The following is a 21,740-nucleotide window of genomic DNA, read 5'->3' as shown; positions in this document are numbered from 1 at the left end:
TAGATGCTCCTGTAACTGGATACACACGGTGCCCAGCACACCATCCCCCAGTCCCCACCTGATAAACATCAGGGCCTTCATTCTCAGCAGATTCTTCCTCAGAAAATGGTATGTTTTTGATAAGAGGAAAGACATTCCTCCTGCAATGTAGTGCACACCTGCCCCTGTGCACATTACAAGAGGCAGCACTGATGATGTGCGTGCCAGCAGCTGGGAGCATATGTGAAACAACAGGTACAGAAGAAGCCTTATAGATAAATCAGACTGGCATCAAGTCATCTTGCTCTGAAAAAAAGACTTATCATAAATAAATAAGACTTTGCTCAGGGAAGAGAGAGATTGAGGCACAGTTATTCTATTTGCCTCCTTTTGTCCACCTGGCAACAAGGGCTCCCTTCTCTGCAGCACTTTCTGGCCATGCTCTGTGCAATGAAATAAAACAGAAAAATGGTGGCTAATCCCCTCCATTTAAATATAGGGAAATCAAGGCAAAAAGCTTAAACAGTTTGGCCAAAGTCCAGTTTATGTAAACAATAGCACAGGAAGGCACTAAACCACCACTTGGTGCTTTCTGCATGGCGTCGCCCTTACTTTCAACCCCCTCTTTTTTTTCATGATAAAATCAGACTCTCTGAGAAAGTGATGGGACCACTACTAAGCTCTTACTCTCTTAAACCAGTCCAGACTTTTGTCATCTTCAACCAACAGACCCTCTGAAGAGATTTGCTCCTGTACTGGGCAAAATTCTGGTTAAGAATCATATGCCTATGCCCCATCAGGTCTTGACATGTTGTTTGACAAGAAGAAAGGACAGGAGAAGCACCCCAAGGCCAGTTATCAGCTATCCTCAAAAATTTCAGCTGGTAGGGACATTCTGAGAGAGAAAATAAAATAAAATAAAATAAAATAAAATAAAATAAAATAAAATAAAATAAAATAAAATAAAATAAAAGTCTTGTGGAAACAATGGGTCCAAGCCATAGAATAAGCAGGAAAACCCACCTTCCTGGCTCCTCCAGAACTGCTGTCTCAACCCAACAACAACATGACAAACTGAAACTAGAAGAGAGAAACCAGAGGTCGTGGGTTGGAAAGCAAAAGCTGTTATAAAGGGGGATGTGGGCCATGCAGAAAAAGCCTGGATAAAATAAGTAAGGTGTAGGGGCTCTATTAGCATTATTATGACTTCTTTCAATAAGTGATCTGGCCAAAGTAGGCAATATCTCTGGCACATAACAAAAATAGATTTCACCACTTCTACCCCAACAGGAAATTCTGGAGCGTATAGACAGCTTCTGAATTGTCAGCTTTCATATTCTTTCTTGCTAATGCTTGTCTCAGGGAACTCGGCTCTGAGTTCTGAAATGCTTCAAATATTCCCTTGTTGCTAAAGAGAGTTTAAGGGAGGAAAGACCCAGGAACAAAGCAGTAATGGGAATTTATGCATTATCATGTTCTGTAACCAGTTAATGTCTTATAAGTCATCCAATGAGGCAAAGAGGCAAAGGTTGAACTCGAGCAGTCCATTCCAGCCAGCCAATGTTTTTTGCCTTCGTGAAGCAGTTCATGCAGGAGACAGCACTGGGAGAAAGAGGGAGAGAAGAGGATCAGCTTAATTAGAAACATATTTCTTCAATAACTAGCAGCTCACCATGGATGTTTCTCACCTGCTCCTCACTTCTGTGCTCTTCCTGCTGCCCTTCATAGCACAAGTTTCAGCACAACAACCAGGTAAGTTGTCGCAGGAGGTCTGTGACCACAGGATAACAACCCCTGTGGCACCAGCTTGTACCATTACAGCTGGCAAAGGATTTTTACAGTCTTACTTTAAGACAGTTTTGTTCAAGGGCTTTCTTTTCAGTGGTAACCAGTGGGGTCTCATGTCTCACCCACTTCTGTCACAACATGAATACTCCAGCAAATTTCTATCTCATTTGTGTGTTTTTCCAGGATGTTCCGTCTCTAATGAAAATCCAAGCGTTGAAGAAAATAACCCTCCTGGATACAATGTGACCACTATCGATTTGGAAGCAGGTTTCACTGCAACGGTTGATCCTTCCTCGCCAGATGGCAGTTATTTTACCATCCAGGGGTCTCAGCTGCAGCTGGTCAAAAGTGTGGACTATGAGGTAAGCTTTTAGCTGTCAGGCTGTAGGGATGAGATGGATAATGCTGGGAAGCAGTGGGTTTCAACCAGGGGTCTTGGACTTCCAGGGATTTATAGTCTGTGTATAAAGTATCTAGGAAATATTTTGACTGTGCTTTAGTTCACTACCAGGGAGATCAGCCCTTGCACAGGCAGAGGGCAGGGAGGAGGGGGTTGCATTGTATGCCTGCTGTCACCTTCCTTCAACGAATCTGTATGAATTAAAACAAGGCGGAGGTTTAAAAAAAGAAGCGTGACAACTGTGGTGTTCAGAGCTCTCCAGGATGCATGTAAAATGATCCTTATTTGCGTGTATAAAATACAGTGCTGAGCAGTGAGGTAATCTTATGTTGAGCATAAAAGCAGTATAAAAGGTCAATGTGTTCAGTTAGGTCGCAGCTAAATTATTTTACCTACCTACGGAGTTCTGCATGCAGCCACAAGTGTCCTTAAACTGCCATTTCCCTAATGTAAAATCCCACATTTGCATGAACTACAGCAGACAGAGGTAATATCCTGCAGGCAATGCTGCACTTGCTGCATGACGTATTTCTGTTTCATTTGATTTAAAAAGAAATCTGTTTGAACTTTCCTTAAGCGGGAGAAAATGGTCGATTAGCTCTACCACCAGGTTACAGGAATCACAAAGAAAGAAGATAGTAAATCAGTCAGCTTTGACCTCAGTAAAGCAAGGGCCCAGCACTGATAAATGGCTGCAAAAGAAAGAAGGGAAATGTTAGAAATGCCTGATAAAAAGATAAAGCCCTTCTGATTCTGCAATGCATGCATTTGTCTCATTTACTTCAGAAAAAGTCAGTATATTTTGTCTTGTTTCTAAAATGGCTTGGGTTTTGTTTTTGCATACAGACTGATACCGCGCTGTTAGTGACTGTGGCTTGCCAGAATGCTGCTGGGCAGGTGGGTGCTCTTCCAAACACTCTGTTCTCTTACAAGATACTGCAGGCAAGCACTTACTTTCCTTGTCTCTTTCTAGTCCACAGACCACGGTTAAGAGCCATCCTTTTCTTTCCAGGCAGACACAGTCCTCTAATAGTCAAAGAAAGAGCACTCAAGGCTCTGTGAATGGGGAGATGTGGGAGCAAACTACAAACCCCACACCCTGTGGGCTGTCTGCAAACCCCAGCCCTGTTCAGCACCCACTAGCTGTGCTTCTCAAACCTTCCTCTCTGTCACTCTGCAAACTGGGATCAGCCCCTAACAATCTTACCTTTGTGTTTGATTCTCTTGTTTTAACATTTCTGCAGAGAGATACTTTGGACATTATTGTGACCATTATCAATCTGAACGATAACATCCCAGTGTTTAAGCAAACGAATCTCACCGTAACTGTTCCTGAGGTAAGGATTTCACAGAAATGAAGAGGGCACTGGGTCGACCAGTGCTATGGGACTAAGCAATAATTACCAGGGAGAAGTCTTCAGCCAATTTCACAGAGAAAATAACCACAACATTGTTTCAGGACAGAAAAGTGAACGCAACCATTGTAGCCCGTGAAGATTTAAGTGCTAGTGATGCTGATCTGGACATCATCTATTATGAACTCAATTCAACAGTGCAGGTGAGCTTTCTTTGGGGGGTGGGGAAAAAAAGAGAGAGAGAAGTCTTTGTGTTTAATTCAGATGAGCTCCAGCTTTGAGGCTAAGGGATCATTGTATTGCATTTGGCTCCTCAACACCTTCTGGAAGAGGTGTTTCTTAAGTAAAAGCTTTTTGTTGAGTAAGCTTTTTGTCAAGTACAAGCATTGGTTTGGCTAGCAGAATGGAGCAATCGGTATTGCTGGTATTGAATTCTTCTAGTGCTCACACTTCTATTACATTGTACAGTCTGCACTTTAATCTGGGATATTCTGAACCATATGATCTGGGGAAGTCATGCTGGGATGGTCTGTAAACATACTGGGAGAGACCTTTGCACCTTACAGAGTTCAGAATTGCTCTGAGTCAGATAGGGAAAAAAAGGAGTTATTGTCTGTTTGTCTACAGTGCCTATACAGAGTGGAGATACGAGTTGCCCAAGATCACAGAAAAAGTCTTTGTCAAAGCCAAAGGCAGGCCTGACTCTCCCCAGGTGCTAGTTTAGTGCCTTATTTTACTTGATCTTAAGGGGTTTGCTTGATAAAGTGAGAAACAAATTGTAAGCACAGTTAAACTGATGCCAGGCTAGACTGGAAATCTGGAAGGGTCTGCCAAAAGTAAAAATTTAAAAAAGTAAATTCAAGAGAAAAACAAACAAAATGTATATTTACATTTTTATATACCATCATGCAGTGAGCAGGTAGTGTCCAACATTCTGCCTCCATTAACTCTGGGATTAAGCTCTGGGATTTTAAGGGCCGTGAACAGAAACCACGTTTTGAATTTTAGCTCTGGGACCGGATTTTGCACTCACATTGGTGTAAATCCAGAGGAATTTAGAAATCCAGAAGAATTCTAGTCAAGACACGAGATTAAAGAAAACCCAAAGTGCAAAAGGTTATATACTAAAATGCAATTTATACTACTTCCAGTTTGGCCTTGTAGTTGTTTCCAAAGTTCATCTGTGCTAGGCTAAGTGATCGTGCCAGCTCTCAGAGGCTGTTCTTTGTGCATGGATGTTGAATTGCTTGGCTGTCATGGATCCAAACCAGGATTGTTGGAAACCTGTTTGAGTACAGGAAATAAATGAGGTAGATTTCACCCAGTACCTGCCAAGCAGGTAGACAGGCAAAGCAGGGGATCTTAGGGGAAAAAAAGTCAAGGGAACATGAAGAAACCTTTCTGACAAGCTAGGCAATGACAGTGTGCCATACTAAATGATTACATAGGGCTCACATTCCTACACTGCCCCCAGACCCCACTCCAGGTCCCCAGGCTTGAAGCTCTGATTGGGATGACAAACACAGCAATGAGTAGTATTTTCAACATGTCTGTGATCAAGTATGCTAATAAAGCTTTTCCATTTATTTATTTATTTTTACCCAGGACACCACCAATTATTTTGCCATAAAAGGAATCAATAATCCTGAAATATATTTGCAAAAAGCATTAGATTATGATAAATTTAACTCAACAACATTGATCTTGTACGCAATGGTAAGTTCTTTAGGCAGAACAAAATGCCTCGTATGCCACAACCTCCCTTAACTAGAGGGCAAATCTGAACGGGAGATCTCTGGGGTGGCAGGAGGGAGGGTGGGTACTGGGGGCAGTAGATTTGGAGCAGCCTTCCACCCTCCATAACCACACTGACTGCATCCAGACTTGCATTCAGTCCACCTTTGTCAACAGAATGTCAGCAGATAATTCACTGCTTTTGCTAATTTCATATAAACTGCCTCTCTTCAGAGAGAATGGAGTTAAAACAGCTAAAAGACCCTGGGTCACTGGCTTTTGCAGGTGGGTCCTTTTGGCAATAAAACTTGCAGCTTACAAATGTGCTTTGCTTCTGGATACAGGACAGGCCTGTTGGCAGCAGCGAAATCACCCACACAGTTACTGCAACAATAAACATAATTATTGAGCAAGCTGACACCAAACCACCCTGGTTCCTACCCTGCAGCTTCATTGACGTGGACAAAAGCATTTGCATCAGCAGCCCCTATTCTGGGAGAGTCAATATATCCGAGATGTCGGTAAGCAGGCATGACCAAACAGTATCCCTGATGCTATGTTCTTGGTAGTGGGTAGTGTCTAATAATTTTCAAGAGCTTGTGCTGCTCTCCAGACATAAATGCAGATAATTCAGTGTGACAAGGAGTCTTCATCGTCCTGGAAGGTGGAAGTTCTCCTCACTCAGAGGAGCACTGCTTGTCCTTGTTCCTACAGCATGTTGCAGGAGAGGCAAGAGATGGAAAACTCTTTGCTCTAGGCCTTCTCACCTCTCCCCTGTTACATTCATCCCCCATCATATATAATATATATAATATACAACAAATGTCATTCTCACAGTTTGAACCAGCAGAGCCATGATGGGATGGGAGAGTGCTAATAGCATTTGGTGCTGTAGCGTGCTGTGTGACACTTTGCCTTTCTATTGCAGACAGAACCACTCACCCTGTATCCAGGGCCCATCTATGCTAAAGATCCGGACTACACTATAAATGAAAAAATTGTGTACAGTATTGTTGGTGGTGAGTAGAATTTGTCGCCTTCTCCAAACTGCCTTACTTGTACATTCCTACATTACCTGCCAAGAGGGGGTGCCCTGCACAGCACTTGAGAGTTGAGGGCCTGAAGATTTGGCCCTCTGTTTCTGCCCCAGAAAAATAATTAGATACACAGAACATTGTGGATTAAGTAGAAGACACAGGCTGTACAAAAAGGAAGAGGAAGAGAATTGCAGACCCATAAGCCAAGCTCCATGAAATCTGTTTCAGAAAGATTTTTTTTTTGGGGGGGGGGGGCGGGGAGAATGACATGTTTTATCTTTAAGATTTTAGACCAGATTTTGCCAGTCTTTCACCACTTTCATAGTCTTTGAGCTGAACTTAAAAACTCCGAAATCATCAGCATCATTTTCATTCATCACCAGAAATAATGCTCTTATTCCACTGTGCATTGCCACTGCCTAATCTGCCCTGTTTTAACCTTGATTTCAAAAAGATTACTTGAATATAGTGAACTGATTGCCCAGTCATTGACTGGGACACTGGGCCACCTTTTCATTCAAGGGATTATTATTATTATTATTATTATTATTATTATTATTATTATTAACAGTGAGTTCTTGATTAACGATCAAGGCAAAGGCAGATCGTATTGGTCAGGTGGAGTGATCATTTGTTCATCTCTCTTATTTGTTCTACATGGCACCATATCTGTGAATATACTCCTGACAATAAAGATGCTAAAGAACCTCAAATTCCACTGGCATTTTGGAGGTAGTGTGACCTCAGTCCTCCACAGTAAAAAGGGAACCCATACTGGGGATCCTTGTCTAAATAAGGCCCACAGTATCTCAAAGTGAGGAAAACAAGCAAAAATTGAACGTATATTTTAATGTATATCCAACATAGATGGTTTTATGATTCAAAGACAGATTGGTGATGTAGGAGGTTGAATTCTACCCCTACTTCAATACAAGAAGGTCTCTGTGTCTAGGCTTCTTTTGTAGTCAGCAGAGAAAAATAGGTGTTTCCAGAGCTGAATGCGGCTCATGTTGAGGCCAATGTCCATGAGTCAGATAAACCATGCACTAAGATGTCCCTTTCTCTTCACAGTCTAGGTAACAAGGTCAGGTAGAGATGTCTGCCTGGTAGATGTCTAGAGCTGTTTAAGATGAACCCCCACCCAACAAGATGGGAAAGGCAAGGACAATGACATCATTGTCTGGGGGTCATTGTCACCAATATGTGGAAAAAATGAGCCATGAGCTTGAAGTCACTTTATGAAGTTATCCAATGTCTCTCAATTTCTTTAGGGAATGCAGATAATGTATTCTCAGTGGATGCAGACACGGGAAATCTAACTATGAACAAAATAGCAACTTCCCCAGACTCGTACCTATTGCAGGTCATGGTAAGTCTGATGACATTGCATTCAGCCATCCAGCATAGTTGGCTTTCTAGGAAGCATCAATCTTGCTGTGCCAGGAGTCAATTACATTAATAATGAAAGCTAACTTGTTCACAACCTTTATTTTGGAAGTATTTAGACCAAGTATTTAAGCAGTATCTTATACCAATTTACATGCAAAACCCTTGCAGGAGTTGAGGCGTTTTCCCTTGTGTGTGGGTTACACCATCAAAGCAAGTTAACTTAGCAAGTCTCTCCTGCTGAGTTCAAAGTATAGATGAACATAACTGGAAGGCTTTCTGTAGACGTCACAGGGGCTTGTCTTAAAGTAGCTAAAGTAACTCCCTCCTAGAAACAACCTCCTCTTTTGGTTGCACTCCTCAGGAAAGGAGGAGTTGCAAAGCACCCCCTGCACCCAGGAAGATGTGGACTCTCAGATAGTAACAGAGCTGATCCAATCCCTCATGAATTTGAAGAGGCTCTGCCTGCTGGTGTTGGAATCCCACTGCTTTGTACTTAGGCATGACAATTTGTCCAGAGCTGATCCTTATTAAGAGCCACGTCTAGATTCTAGGGCAAGATAATGTGGATGGCCAACAGCAGAAGCAAGCAAAGGCACAAGGACCCCAAAACACAGGCCCCTGTGACAGGCCTGGCCCAAAGCTCACTGAAAATGATGGAAAGAACTCCACGTGTTGGAACACATTTTGGTCCAAACCTAACCTCTTATGTCTTGTCACTAACATTGTCACTAACAGGAAAAGACTAGCATTTCCCTCTCTCTCTCTCTCTCTCTCTCTCTCTGTCTTTCTCCTGTGTATGTGTGTATCTCCAGGCCACCCAAGTCAACAACAAACAGAAATACTCCGTAGTCAGCGTGGAGATTAAGGTCATCAATAAAAGTGACCATGCACCATATTTTGAGTCCAGTACCTACACAGGAATAGTATCTGTTGGTGTGGCCCCAAGAAGCCTTGTCTTCCAAGTTGAGGATCCTTCAAGTCCCTTGATGATAAAAGCAGCAGATGATGACTTCCCTGATGTAAGAAACTGAAAATGCACTGAATTCTTACTTACTGCTTCAGCCTTAAAGCAGAATAAGCAAACATAAGGAAGGGGAGGTGGGGAGAGACAAACACTAGCTTTCCTCTGCTGTCCCAAATTATATTTATCTGGGACTTTTACATAGAATCGTTTATAGTGTGGTGTAATCTGGAGAAGCTGCTGGGCTTCTTTCTTCCAAGTGCCAGTGCCACTCAGATCTATGTAGGTAAACTGATTCACTGTAAAACAGCATGCCAAGTAAGCCCAGGATTAGCAAATCCTGTGAACAGGTCCAGATCTGGGTTAGGGTTTCTGAGAAGAGATCAGGGAGGCAGGATCCCAGGCAGAGGTGTTCTCTCTCTGCTAGGTCAAGAAAAGCTATTTGTGGACTAGCCTAGGAAGAGGAGACTGTCCAAAGACAACAGACTAGCAAGTCTTCAGTCCTGGGCTGGAAATAGTTAACCTTCTCCCTATAGTGAATCATTTTTGAGAGTGCCATTCTTGGAAAAAGTTCTAGGAGAAGGAAAGTGGAGGAGATTCACTGACGAGCTGTTCCCTTTCCCCCCCCTGACAAATGTGCTAGTTTTACCGATGGCAAAGCTTCCATAACAAGACTGGGATCTAGTACTGGAATAACAATCTAGAGACAAAGGAAAAAAATATGTAGACCTCTGCACAAGGGTTATTCTCCGTTTATATCCCCCTTCAGCACTGTATTAAAGGCAGAACTGATCAAATTTAGTAGGTCCCTTGCACAGATGTGTTTTGCTTGGGGAAACACTAACGATACCAACACAAGGTGGATAAGACTTGAGGGTTTGTTTTTTTTTTTGAGGCAAAACTTTTAGTATACATTCTTAATCTCTGAGTAAAAGGGTGAACACACCCGACTTCAACCTTCCTTCAGTTCAGATTTATTTACTGCACTATACACCCACTTATACTTCAGGCATATTTGACAAGTCCTGCTGAGAGGTTGTTACAAAGATGCATGCAAAGCACAGTGTGGTTTAATCATTCACTTTTCTGGCTTTTCAGAAATTTAACCCAAACATTGAATACTACATAAAAAACAGCACTGATTTCATTGCAACCAGAGATGGACTCATCCTGACAAATGTCAATCTGCTGTCACCAGAGACTGTAATCATGGAGGTAGGACAACTTTCTTCATATTTTGCCAGGGTTGTGGAAGGAAGGAGTTTCTAACAGAGAAGCACCAAGAGTGGAATTCCATTAGATGTGGAATATAATGAAAGGACAGTCCTTGCCCCAACTATTTGTATCACAAATGTATAGGGATGGAGGGAGATGTAGTGGTAGTAAATGCACTCTGCATGACATAGGCTACCCTCTGGTGCTAGCTGAGAAAAAGTTTCCTCTGTCCTCCTGTGGAAAATATCATTGGAGACAAGCAAAAGGTCAACTGGGGAGATTTTAGGACCCTTGTCCCACAGTCTGGTTTGGACTAAAAGACAAATAAATCAGAAAATATAAAATCTAATTTAATCCCCCAATTTCTACCCAAAAAGAGAAACCTACCAGAAACTTCTTTTTTTCCCCCACACATACCACCTAAGAGATATTGAAGACATCATAGGTACAGAACAGGGGCTGCTTAAGTTTTTTTCAGAGGGAGAAAATACTATGCCAAGGCTGAGTCCAGAGGAGGGCTCCTAAGATGATAAGGAGACTGGAACTCCTGTTGTATGAGGACAGACTGGGAGAGCTGGGCCTGTTTAGACTGTAAAAGAGAAGACTGAGGGGAGACCTCATCAACGCGTATAAATATTTGAGGACAGGGTGTTAAGAGCATGGAACCAGTTTCTTTTCAGTTGAGGCCAGCGACAGGACAAGAGGCAACGGGAAAAAACTGAAGCACAGGAGGTTCCATCTGAATATGAGATGGCACTTCTTTACTGTGAGGATGAGAGAGCACTGGGACAGGTTGCCCAGAGGGGTTGTGAAGTCTCCTTCTCTGGAGATATTCAAAACCCACCTGGATGCAATTCTGTGCACCATGTGTTAGGTGACCCTTCTGGGCAGGGGGTTTGGACTCAATGATCTTCAGAGGTCCCTTCCAACCTCAGCCATTCTGTGATTCTGTAAATCCAGTACTTTTTTTTTTTTTCCTCAGATCAAGACAATCACAGAAGCAGTTAATAATTCTAGACTTTCTAAAAAGAACATATTCATGTTGCCCACCTGCCTGCCAGTGCCAAATGGCAATGCTAAAGCTTGCCTGGCACAATACCATGTCCTCCGGAGCTATCTGACACAGCTTGACTACAGCAATATTTTAGCTACATGGGCAGACAGCTGCTTGCAGGGCAAAAAAGTGTGCCAACGTCATGCTGCTACTGCCCCACGCTACCTCATTGCCTGTGTACAGCATTGCACTGTACTGCAAAGCTGTTTGCAAATGATGAATGTGGTTTTGGCTGAGGACAGGGACTTTTCAGAACTCTTCTTCTGTGACCAGACTGCCCCAGCTACAATGCAAGGATATTGGGATATTGTGAAGATATGGTAAGGATATGGCCGAGGTACTTTGTCCCCAAAGGGTCCACCACTTCCCTTGAGAGAAAGATAGAAATCTAGAAAGTCCCTAAATTATCTTTTCCCCATGTTCACCCAGGCTGTTGCAAAAGATACAGTGAGTCTGCAGGAGGCGAGCACCATCATCACAGTGGAGATCATCTTTACTGCAGGTAGGCTGTGTATCTCTTGGTTTTCTGGTAAAGTGAGGTGACTGGGGAGTCTTTTCCACTCTCATGGACAAACCGGCAATGATAGGTCACCCAATGAAGTCTGTGGGCCTGGGCTAAGGCCAACCCTATATCTACTGGAGGTCCTATGGTGGCTATGATAGAGAAAATGCTCAAAGGACATCCTTAGGATATGGTCACCACGTGCCTCAAACAACCTTTTGAGGCTTTAAGCAGTGCTGTGTGAGGTAGCATCTTTTCTTTTTATTCCAAAATTAAATCTGTAGTTGCTTCATAGTGTTTTGTGAGTCAAAAATTACCTGGAATGTCAAAGAAGGATTGCCCTGACACCTTGGTACATCCTTGCTCTTTTTTTGACTAAAAATAGAGAAAACTGCCTCATAATTTCCTGTCTTATACAGGAGCAGACAGAAGTTGGCGCACCCCCACAAAGCCAGGCTTCCTCATGAGCCATGGCATTTTCTACTCAGGTCAGGCCAAGTTCTTATACTCCAAGATTTTAAGGCCTTTCCAGAAAAAACGACCCATGAGAAACGATAGACATGAAGCTACACACACAACCTTCCAGCTATCATTTGGATTTGCTGAAGTAAAAATAGCCTACACTTCTGTACTACTTAGAAATTTCTCTTATAAATCAGTTAGATTTGAAGCTTATGAAGCTTTTTACACTCTGAATGGAGAGGAATCAGTTTTGTGCATTTTCACATCAGGGCAGGTAGATAATGTCCAGACTTCACTGACTTCTCCCTGGTGTGTGGTTGAACGCCCCAGTTGGGCTTTTCAATTATTTCATCCTCAGAAACACCACCATTGTGAGGATTACTGGAGGATGAAAACAGTGGGATCCTGGGTGTAAATTTGGATTCCCTGATGGTAGTGTCACTTCACAGTTGAAAACACCGTCTGCATTAAAATCACCTAAGCACAGTTTTAGGTGACACAGTCCAGCTCAGCAGAAGGCTAGCTCAGGTGTCAGTACAGCAAGGTGTTAATGCTCCAAGCAGATGTACCAATGGGTCAATGCATCTTTTAAATGTTGCACTTGCTATTTAAACCCCACACAATAATGATGCTGGTGACTATACAACAAAGTAGAGGGAAATTACACTGAATGGTTCAGAGCTTGTGAGAGGATTTGTGCTTTTTTCTCTACTACAGCTAGCACCCAGGAGTGGCTCAAATAGAGCTGAGATTACCATTTGCCTGGACAAACAGTAGGATATTTAACCCTCAGCTTGAATAAGTGGTGTTACAGAGTGTGTGTGCAACAGGTTAGAGGGTGCTTTACTAAGTGTCGCAATATCCATGGGGAAACTAGAGTCCTTTTCAGTATACCTTCCTTCCGAGAAGCGGTGACTGTACGCTGACCTCTGGTTTCTGAGACATTGGTGCCAGAGCCAGCCTACGTGGATTTCAGCATGAGTCATCCCACCAAGCTGAGCTAGCTTTGATGGAGGTACTGGGTGCTCCACAGCACAGAAGGAGCTAAGGGCGGTGGAGCTTCACATCAGCTCTGTGGGCTGTGGCTCCCTAGGAGACATGATTAAGAAGTGAAAATTCACTGATGTCCTAAAGCCTCACCAGCGTATTAATGATAAACTGAGGGTGCAATCAAATGCAGAGAGGGTAGTCAGAGTTTGTTGTCATAAACAGGTCAGCAGGAGAACAAAATTGTGTTTAATTAATCATTAAAATTTAAAGAGATTAATTTACATTACAAAATGAAGCTGAAAAACTTAAAAACAAAGAATCCCACTGACAACAACAAGTACCGCTGATTAACCCTGAAGAAGTTACTGTCTCTCCACTGTAATGTTGATCTCCATACAAATATGCTTACACTGACCAGTGGCTGAAAGCATACGCAGTTCCTGAGGAGGCTGATATGTGTTGCTACCGCTACAAAGAGGGCACGAAAGGGTTTTCTGTCCTGGGGACCTTCTAATGTTTTTCATTCCCATGTCCTAATGAAGCTGAGATATATCCTGGAGAACAGCAAGTGTTGGGCAGAGATGAGACCCCAGAGTTAGCCCAGGCTGGGCAGTGCTGAGTTTCTCCAAGCTCCTGCTTGAATAGTGCCCATGTATCCATCACTCCTGTTAGAGTCACTAACTAAAAAGAGTCACTAAAATTCTGCTATGTGAGAAAAAGTATGTGTCCTAGGGGGAGCTCTGCAACTACTTGCCTTCTCCTGGAGGGGAAAGGGACTTTCCTCTGGTTACAAAGAGCCTGATAGTTCAAGTTTGGAGACAGGAATCAGTTTCAAGAAAGAAACTACAATAAGAAATTCAGCAAAAATCCTTCCAACAAAAACCCTCATGACATAATCCCTTTCTTTGGCCATAAACGTGGTTCCTAGTACCCTTGCATTTATCAGCATAACAGAGATGTTATTGTACCCTCATCTGTTAATACACAAAGAAGTCAGACCTGACCTGGTTGGTCATATTGACGCCAGAGTCAATTCCTCTCCTTCCAAGGAGCACATTGTTTTTCTACTTTTATTTCCTATTCTAACATGCTCATCAGTATCAGAGGTGAAGTTCCACATTAAAGAAAGCTTTGCATTTTCACATACATATATACAAACATACCTCATTTTTGCATGCTGGGGGAAATGGGTGAAGTGGGAACAGACAAGATCGACCTAGCTCTACTTCTGCTTAGCTAATACAGTCATGTACATGTTTGCTTATTTAAATCATAGGGTAAACATCATAGTCTTATAAATAGATGCTATTTCCACTTTACGTAACTTCTTGCAAGCTATAATATTCTGTGAGTGGCCACTTTAATAGAAACCTCTGCTTGCAGGACAGAAAATGAATGACATTTCTTCTATGACATTAAATATATCACTGCCACATTCTACTGCACAGGATGCTTCGTTGACCTTCAAAAACTCTTTGGAGCTTTGCACACAATGAAATGTTGTGCTTAAAAGCTAGTTGCCATTTTAAGACTTTGTAACATTGGTTTGCTTTTCTTGTAGATAAAATCACCTCTGATAAGTTATACACTGCACAGGATATGGGTATCTTAGGTGGTATCTTAGCAGCACTGTTGCTGATTACCTTAGTCTTCCTTGGACTGATGATATACAAACATTATGGGAAAACGGTCAGATTCCTGATAAATAAAAAGGTAAGTGCTTTGTTTGTACCTGACTTGCATTAAGAATTTCTTAGAGGTAGGAGGTGGGACCTGAGGAGGATTTAGAGTATGGATGGGCTGTCCAAATACTACACATTTGTGTGAAGGTGATGAATCATTCCTGAGACAATATTTGCAAAGGTAGTATCGCTTTGGTGATGTTTGTTATTGATCTTTTTTGTCCTCTGAGGCTGGAGCCATATGGTAGTTGAACAGGCATAGTAAGGAGAGGAGCACGGCTCCACAGAGCACAAAATCTAGGATGAATGTGACACATACCAGAGGTGGTCTCTGAAAATCAGGTGCCTGTGGTATAAACCACTGCACATCCTTTCTCTATAGACGATGGAGAGAAAGAGCCCTTCTTATCCTATCCTAAAGCTTGGCCTTAGACAACCAAGTTTTGGACACCTAGGAACTGGACACCTAGGGAATTTGTCTTAACCTAATCTGAAGTGTATATGATGCATATGACATATCCTGCTCTGCTCAGTGCTTTTGTATTCTCAAGTGCAAAGTGTTGGCCAAATTATAGTTTGCATAGGAACAAATGGATGCTGGCAGACAACCTTGAACACCTAAAATGCAGGAACAGTGCCACTAGACAATAGACAGGCAATAACATATCTTTCATCACCAATGGTCCCAGTAATTCTCCATGGTCTCTGGGTTTTAAAGTAGTTTTGAGATTGAGAAGCTGTCCTTAAGGTCATTTGCTAGGCTAAATTCTTCACAGTAATTGTCATCTACATGTAAAGAAAGAACAGCATTGTTTAACTGCTTAGGATGTGTTTTTGCAGTTGTGAAGTTTTTAATTTTTATTCTTGAAAGGGAGGAAGTGGAAAAAAACCACCAAAACCAAACCAAACAAACAAAACAACAACAAAAACAAGCAGAAAAATGAAAGTTCCTGCCTAGTAGCAGGAAATTTGACCTGGACTTGGTAGGCAGCATGTTTACTTGCTATCAGTGAACACTTCTCCACCAGCATCAACAGGGTCCAGGGTCTTGCTTGTATATGTTCAACAAAGGCCAGACGAGTACCTTTAGCCACACACCTACACCCCATTTAATTTCCTTTCACTGCACTCACAAGGTGTCTCTCCTCCTGTAGTTCTCCAAGGATGTCCCTAAGAGCTATGAGAACCAAGCTTACAATCAAGATGAACACCCAGATCTGAGTGTCAAAGAGCAGGAAAGCTCAGAAAATGGTGGTATAACTGAGCTACAGCAGCCATCATTTTTCTTGACCTCTTCTAAAGAAGAAATTGATGGCCTCCCAAAGACTTCCACAGCTTCTGCAGTCGTCTTTGACCTGGAAGAGAAAGAGAAAGAGGAAGAGGAAAAAGAAGAGGAAGAGGTGAAAGAAGACACTAAGCATGAGAAAGAAGTAAAGTCTATCCTCAAAACAGACAGGAATGAGGGGGACCAAGGCTACAAAGCCGTGTGGTTTAAGACCGATGTGGATCCAGATGCTGGAGAAAAAGTTGAAGTGATTAAGGACAATGCATCAGATTATGATGATGACAGTGATCAAGATCTGCAGGAGAATGAGGAGGAAGAAGATGACAAGGATGATCACCACAGAGGGCCAGGGGTATCTATTGATTCAGAAAACTCATCATTCCCAGCTGCAGAAGTGATGATTAACATGTCTCGCACAGCGACAGAAAATGACGTTAAAGTGTAATGGGAATAAGTCTGTATGTTCCCCACTGAAATGGGGGAATCTCTTCTGCTTTTCTGAGATGGAGCCCACCTTTCTGCTCGGGGGTAACTGGAATGCAGGAGGACACAGTTGCCTCTCCTGCATGCAGAGATTAAAGCCAGAAGAGATTATAACTAATTTAACCTCTTAACAAGACCTTGAAACATCATGTGGGATTTTGGACGGGGAAAACATGTCCCATCTCTCCACCCTTCTGCCTGTTTGCCCTGGAGTCCTCTACATCACGTTTCCCAAACTGGCTGCAGGAATAGCAGAGATATAGCTACACTGACTTTGAAGCAGTTAGCTCAGCTCATGGTAGCAATTTAATTGCACAATCCAATGCTCTCATCTCCTCTTGGTGGGTAAATGAGCCAGCACTGACTGCTTGGATGTTCCCTTTAGGGTGTTGCAGGTTGATGCCAGCTGCAGGGCGTAAGCCAGCGCAAGTCACTCTGACCCTGCAGTTGCTCATATGACTGCATCCAGGTGCACACGTCAGGGCTTGGCTCTGCTCTCTGCACCCCAGCACACGCAGCTGGCATGACATCAAGGGGACTGGGAGCAGCAGGAGTGCCACGACAGGTCCCCCTTTTGCCACAAAGCGGGTGTTAAAATGCTCGGGAGCTGTTGTTTCCTCTGTCACTGATAAGCAAGGACGGATCACGTGCTCTTTCCTGAGGACTTTGCCAGGCATTTTTCTATGTCACAAGACACCTAATTGTGCTGTACCTTGTGGGCCAGATAAGAGCTTCTGCCAGAACCTGCCTACAAAATGCCAGGAGTATTTCCACCTCCCTGGGATTTTGGCAGCGATAGATATCATTCTGGGGTGCTGGATGTAGGTCAGCACATTGCTTCCCGTTGTGTCCTTTGTCCAGCAGGACTTGAGGTGTCCCTTATAAAAGGGACTTCATTGCTGCTGAAGGTGGAGGTCAGCATTTGCTTCCTAGTGCCTGACGTCACTGCCTTCTCTGCCCCTCACTTGTAGATGTAAACCTTTTTGCATTCCCACCTTTCTCCACTCATAAGAAGCCCAGCAGGCTCTTTTACTGGTAAAATACAATCTTCAGGCTTCACCGAGAGCTGAGCTGTGGCCTGAAAAAGGAGGTAATTTGCTGAGAGCAAGTAATCTCTGCTGTGTGTGGCTTTTGAGCCCAGGTTTGAGCTAGAAAGGCTGCTAGCATGATGGACCCCTTCTCCCTCAATCCTCCCTCATCTTTCAGCAATCTTGTCTTCAGCTGTGGTCCTGCCACCAATTCAGCAAAGAGAGCACTCCATTGCCTGGCGGCATGGGGAGTGATGCTCTGGTCCAGATTCACACTTCCCATCAGCAAATTGCTTCTCCCAGCTGGCAATCAAAAACCGGGATGTTTTCCACTGACTGAGAATATGGCAGTGTGCGTTTGAATCTTCTGATCTATCAACACAAAATTTGTGCTGCTGCTGGTTTTTCCACTTGGGGGCTAGCTCAGGGCAGACACGGGCTGTTGAGCATTAAACTTCCAGTAAGACAGGGACAATAATCCTGGGTCACAAATATTTATCTCACTTGCTCAGGTTAGCACAACTGCACAGAACTATAACAGTGTAAGTGTCCTTTAAGAGAAGCAACAACAATAAGTACTCCTGCCTTTGCCCTACAGGGCAAATCTCCACATTTCTTCCTTTTATCTAGATAAACCCTTAAGGGAGTGAAACCGAAATACATCTGCCGGGATTCTCATGTACACCAAAACACAGGACAATCACTTCCAAGCAGGCTTTCATCTTGGTTTATACTTTGTTTCTGTACATCTCCCCATCCCAGTGTTGTTAGTGCTCATCTCTGTTGTCCTGTCTCTGAGGAGAGCTGGCCTCGTTGTGTGTGGACTTTAGGAGTTGCACTTTTGCTGAAGGTGGAGACTGAGATATGGAAAGCTTTCGTCCTTACTGCAATAAAGCTATTTGCCCAGAAATTACAGCTGTGGTTTGACTGATAATGGAGGGTGGGGAGTGTGCCCTGTGTTTCCTTTGTAAGCGTGGTACCTCCAGTAGCTTAAGGTTATGTACAGCAGAAGTTTCCCATGGGACTGTGAGAACTCTCCAGCAGTTGCTAGTTGCTAGCCCACCACCTTCAGCCATCAGCAAGGGTAGAGCCAAGCCTGCCCTCTGTGCTGATGCTACCCATGGGAAGATTGCTGGTGGGTGGGTGGGTGAAGCTGAAATGTTTCTACTCTGGTTCCCTCCAGGCACTTGCTTTATTCATCTCGTCTGGCTAGAGGCCCAAAATATTGGCCACCAGCTTGCCGTACACCAACAATCAGCATTTGTGATGGTGTTGCAAGCAGTGCTAAGTGTCCTGCTGACTAGGGATCATTTTTTCAAGGCAGGATTGTGTCCCGGGGCAGTGGTTGACATAGCCTAGCCTACACAGGACAAGGGGTGATCTCTGTGGAAGGCAAGCAGAAAACTGTCCGAAGAAGCAGCTGTTGTGCTAACGAAACAGCCAGTTCTCCCCATTGGATGGGCAAAGGGAACAAACACAGCACTGTGTTTTCTAACACATGTGGGAGTGAGAAGAGACTGCAAAGGACAAAGGAGGTTTGTGAGAGGGAGCAAAACACAGATAAAAGCAACCTGGATTTCAGCAGCCCCTCTGACCCATTTTTCCTGCATCTGGGACCAGTACTTCCCAGCTTCCATTTATTGCTACCCACAGCTCTGCTACACGGGTTACAATTGGCCGTTCCTGCCTCCATGCGTTATTAAGGAGCCTTGAATTATTTTAGCATAATGACCTGAGAAATGACTGACTGGCACTGGGAAGAACTGCTGATTGACAGATCATCTCTGTCTTTAACGAACCAGCAAAAATATTTCTGGGAGAAATGTTGGCACACAGATGTTTATACTGAAAGCAAGGAACATGGGCCAGGCCCAAATCAGTCCTGGTGCACTTGGATATGGAGTGCTGGCTTGGTGTCTACTGTAGCACAGCAAATTTGGCCCCACCAGCCATTACTAAAGATGATACCACCACAGTGATGGTGGGACACACATATTCATGCACAGCTCCTCTGGATCAGCTGTCCCTGAGTAACTTAGTGTTACAGCAGAAATACCTCTCTTAAAGCTGCTAAAACCAGGCCCACAAAGTCCAGGTTGGCAGAGATGGTCCTCCACCTACTCAGATGACTGGAAAGGCAGCAATGAGAACCAGTGATGGAGGGCAAGAGCTAGGTTGGTGTGGTCTGCGATCATGTTCGACCAGTTCCCCCAAGCTTTAGCAAAAATCATGAGTGGAGTGTTCTCCATTGGGGGGCAGCAGGTCACCTAAAGAAAATTCCCTTCCTGAGTGAGACCAGAAGATGGATCCCTTCTCTCTTACTCTTCACACTGATACACCAAGCTATTTTCCTCACAGTCTCCCCAGATGTGCAGCTCCTGTTTTCCCATCTCATTTTCTGCAGCATTTTGCTAGCATTGGGATTACCAGAGACACAACTTTCCTCTCCCTTTTACATTTGGAGACTGCTTTTCTGTGGATCCTCCTTCTCCAACTCTTCTTTCTTCACAGCTGAAGAAAAAAAAAATATCAAATCCTTTTCTGCTTTTCCAGAAGACTGTTTTGTGATAACCTGTGAGCAATGACTGAAATAAGTGGTTTCCAGCAGAATGTAGTTCCTGGTGGCTGACACAGCATAGCTGCTCCATTTCCTCCTTTTTCTGTGCCATATGTGATCTATTCCTGTCTGTTGGCACAGTGTTGCACGCTGTCTGCCCTTTGCTGCTGTGCTGTTTGGGCTGCTGGGCACGTGCATTGGCAAACTGATTTATGTGCCCCCTCAATCTGCAATCTGTACTCATTTGTTGGTGCTTTTCCTCCTCCCATTGGTGTACTTCTCATGCTTTCAGCTTTAGGTGTTGGCATGCAGTCTGAATCTGGGCACCTTCAGTTTGCTATTTGTTGGTTCTTTGGCTTCCCTCCCTTGGCATGCAATTGGAATTCTATCAATTTGCCACTCATCTGCCAGGCTCCTTGCTGGCAGTTTGTTCCTCTGCAGCCCCAGCTGACCATTCTGTTCCTATGCAAGATCTGATAGTCTTGTTCTTTTATCCAGCAAAATTCATACTGGAAGAAAAAAAAAAACAAAACAAATAAACAAACAAACAACAACAAAAACCACCACCACCACCAAAAAAAAAAAAAAAAAAAAAAACAGAACTCAGTGATTGTTAAGGCATGTTACACTGCAACACTTGGAAGTGAAAACGTGTTCAAATAGTGCCGTCACATGGACAGCAAAGGCATCTGTCTTTAATTCTATGCAGCTTGAATTAGAAAGTGGAAAGATAAGGTGCTTCTTCAGACTCCTTTCTGTACTCTACCATTCCTTCAGAGCCATTCAGTGAATTAGGGTCTCCTGTGAGCACGAAGGTTTCACACCTCATGGCGTACCATGAGGGTTCAGAGACCCATACTTCACCTTTCCAATTATATTGCAAAAGATCATTCCCTCACAGATAATGATGTATTTATTCCTGGTAAGAAGGCAAAAGAAAATCCTTCCTTTTCTTGGCATGAATTTGACATACAAAGTTAGCAACACCTTCAGTCATGTTTCACTTGCTCATTCTCTTCCTTTTCAGTGAGATTTCAGATTTCATTTAAGAAGGTGTCTGATATTCCCTGTGTGTTCAGTTCCCCAGAGAAAGCCTTTCCTGAGAGGTAGGTCAAGGATGAGTTCCCTACCAGTCACCAGTTTGCACCATCATAAATTCTGGGAGATGTGGATGGTTATGAAGTCTCCTGAAGTCTTTTTTTCCTGAGTCTAAGGGGTGTGGAATGGGGGATGTCCTGGCCAAAGAGGAGCATTGGCACTGTGGGGCTCCTCAGTGGTTGGTCCTGCACCTACCACGGCTGAGCAGCCCCACTGGTTGCCTGGGGATACTCCTTGGAGCTGTGTGCAACCTTTGGGGTTGTTCCAAGGGGTCACTGAGGAGGGGCTGGCACAAGATTCAACATGGAGGAGGGCCTCCTTTCCATGGAAAGGATACTGGTCTTGTGGTCAAGAAGAAATTCAATCGATCCTGACTCTACTCTTTTGTTACCTAAAATTTTCCTTTTATTAATTTATTTATAGCAACATGTTTCTGTAGTACAGACAATTAACAACAGAGAAAGAACACAGGCAAGAGTGCTTTTCTCTCTGGAGCTCTTCTTCCCTCTTTCCTATTGGCTTCCCTTCTAGTAACCTCTTTTCTATCCCCAAACATGCATGATTTGGGATCCCAAGCGGTCTTTAACACAGTTGCCAGGACAGAGCTTCTGGCATCTGCAGCAGCTGTCATTTCAGGGACTCTGCTCCTCTCCTTGCTATGGCAAGAGAGAGTCCAGACCTGGGCATCATGAATTTTCCTTAGGAAAAAGCCTTGTGAATGGCTTTTCTGAAGCAAAGAGA

The 21,740-nt window shown here is 43.5% G+C and overlaps 1 protein-coding gene across 1 annotated transcript; it reads left to right on the top strand.

Moving 5' to 3' along the window:
• Nucleotides 1-1,539: 1,539 nt before the first annotated feature.
• Nucleotides 1,540-18,254, top strand: CDHR5 (cadherin related family member 5). Its single transcript, XM_083837671.1, has 14 exons — nucleotides 1,540-1,731; nucleotides 1,951-2,129; nucleotides 3,014-3,064; nucleotides 3,412-3,504; nucleotides 3,627-3,725; nucleotides 5,128-5,238; nucleotides 5,601-5,777; nucleotides 6,185-6,275; nucleotides 7,565-7,662; nucleotides 8,495-8,701; nucleotides 9,742-9,858; nucleotides 11,342-11,414; nucleotides 14,428-14,579; nucleotides 15,703-18,254. Exons 1-14 carry the CDS (start codon nucleotides 1,653-1,655, stop codon nucleotides 16,276-16,278), a joined length of 2,103 nt encoding a protein of 700 aa, XP_083693797.1. The 5' UTR covers nucleotides 1,540-1,652; the 3' UTR covers nucleotides 16,279-18,254.
• The last annotated feature ends 3,486 nt before the right edge of the window (nucleotides 18,255-21,740 follow it).

The sequence above is a fragment of the Anser anser genome (genome assembly GCF_964211835.1).
Source record: "Anser anser genome assembly, chromosome: 5".
Lineage (NCBI taxonomy): Eukaryota > Metazoa > Chordata > Aves > Anseriformes > Anatidae > Anser > Anser anser.
The sequence above is the reverse complement of the archived record's forward strand: the minus strand, read 5'-3'. Positions and strand labels throughout refer to the sequence as shown.

What these genes read in the sequence shown, in the direction of transcription:
- CDHR5 (XM_083837671.1), top strand. Translation starts at nt 1,653, where the DNA reads ATGGATGTTTCTCACCTGCTCCTCACTTCTGTGCTCTTCCTGCTGCCC. An exon ending in TCACCGTAACTGTTCCTGAG is followed by an intron (nt 3,505 to 3,626) that starts GTAAGGATTTCA and finishes ACATTGTTTCAG; the next exon opens with GACAGAAAAGTGAACGCAAC. An exon ending in AACTCAATTCAACAGTGCAG is followed by an intron (nt 3,726 to 5,127) that starts GTGAGCTTTCTT and finishes ATTTTTACCCAG; the next exon opens with GACACCACCAATTATTTTGC.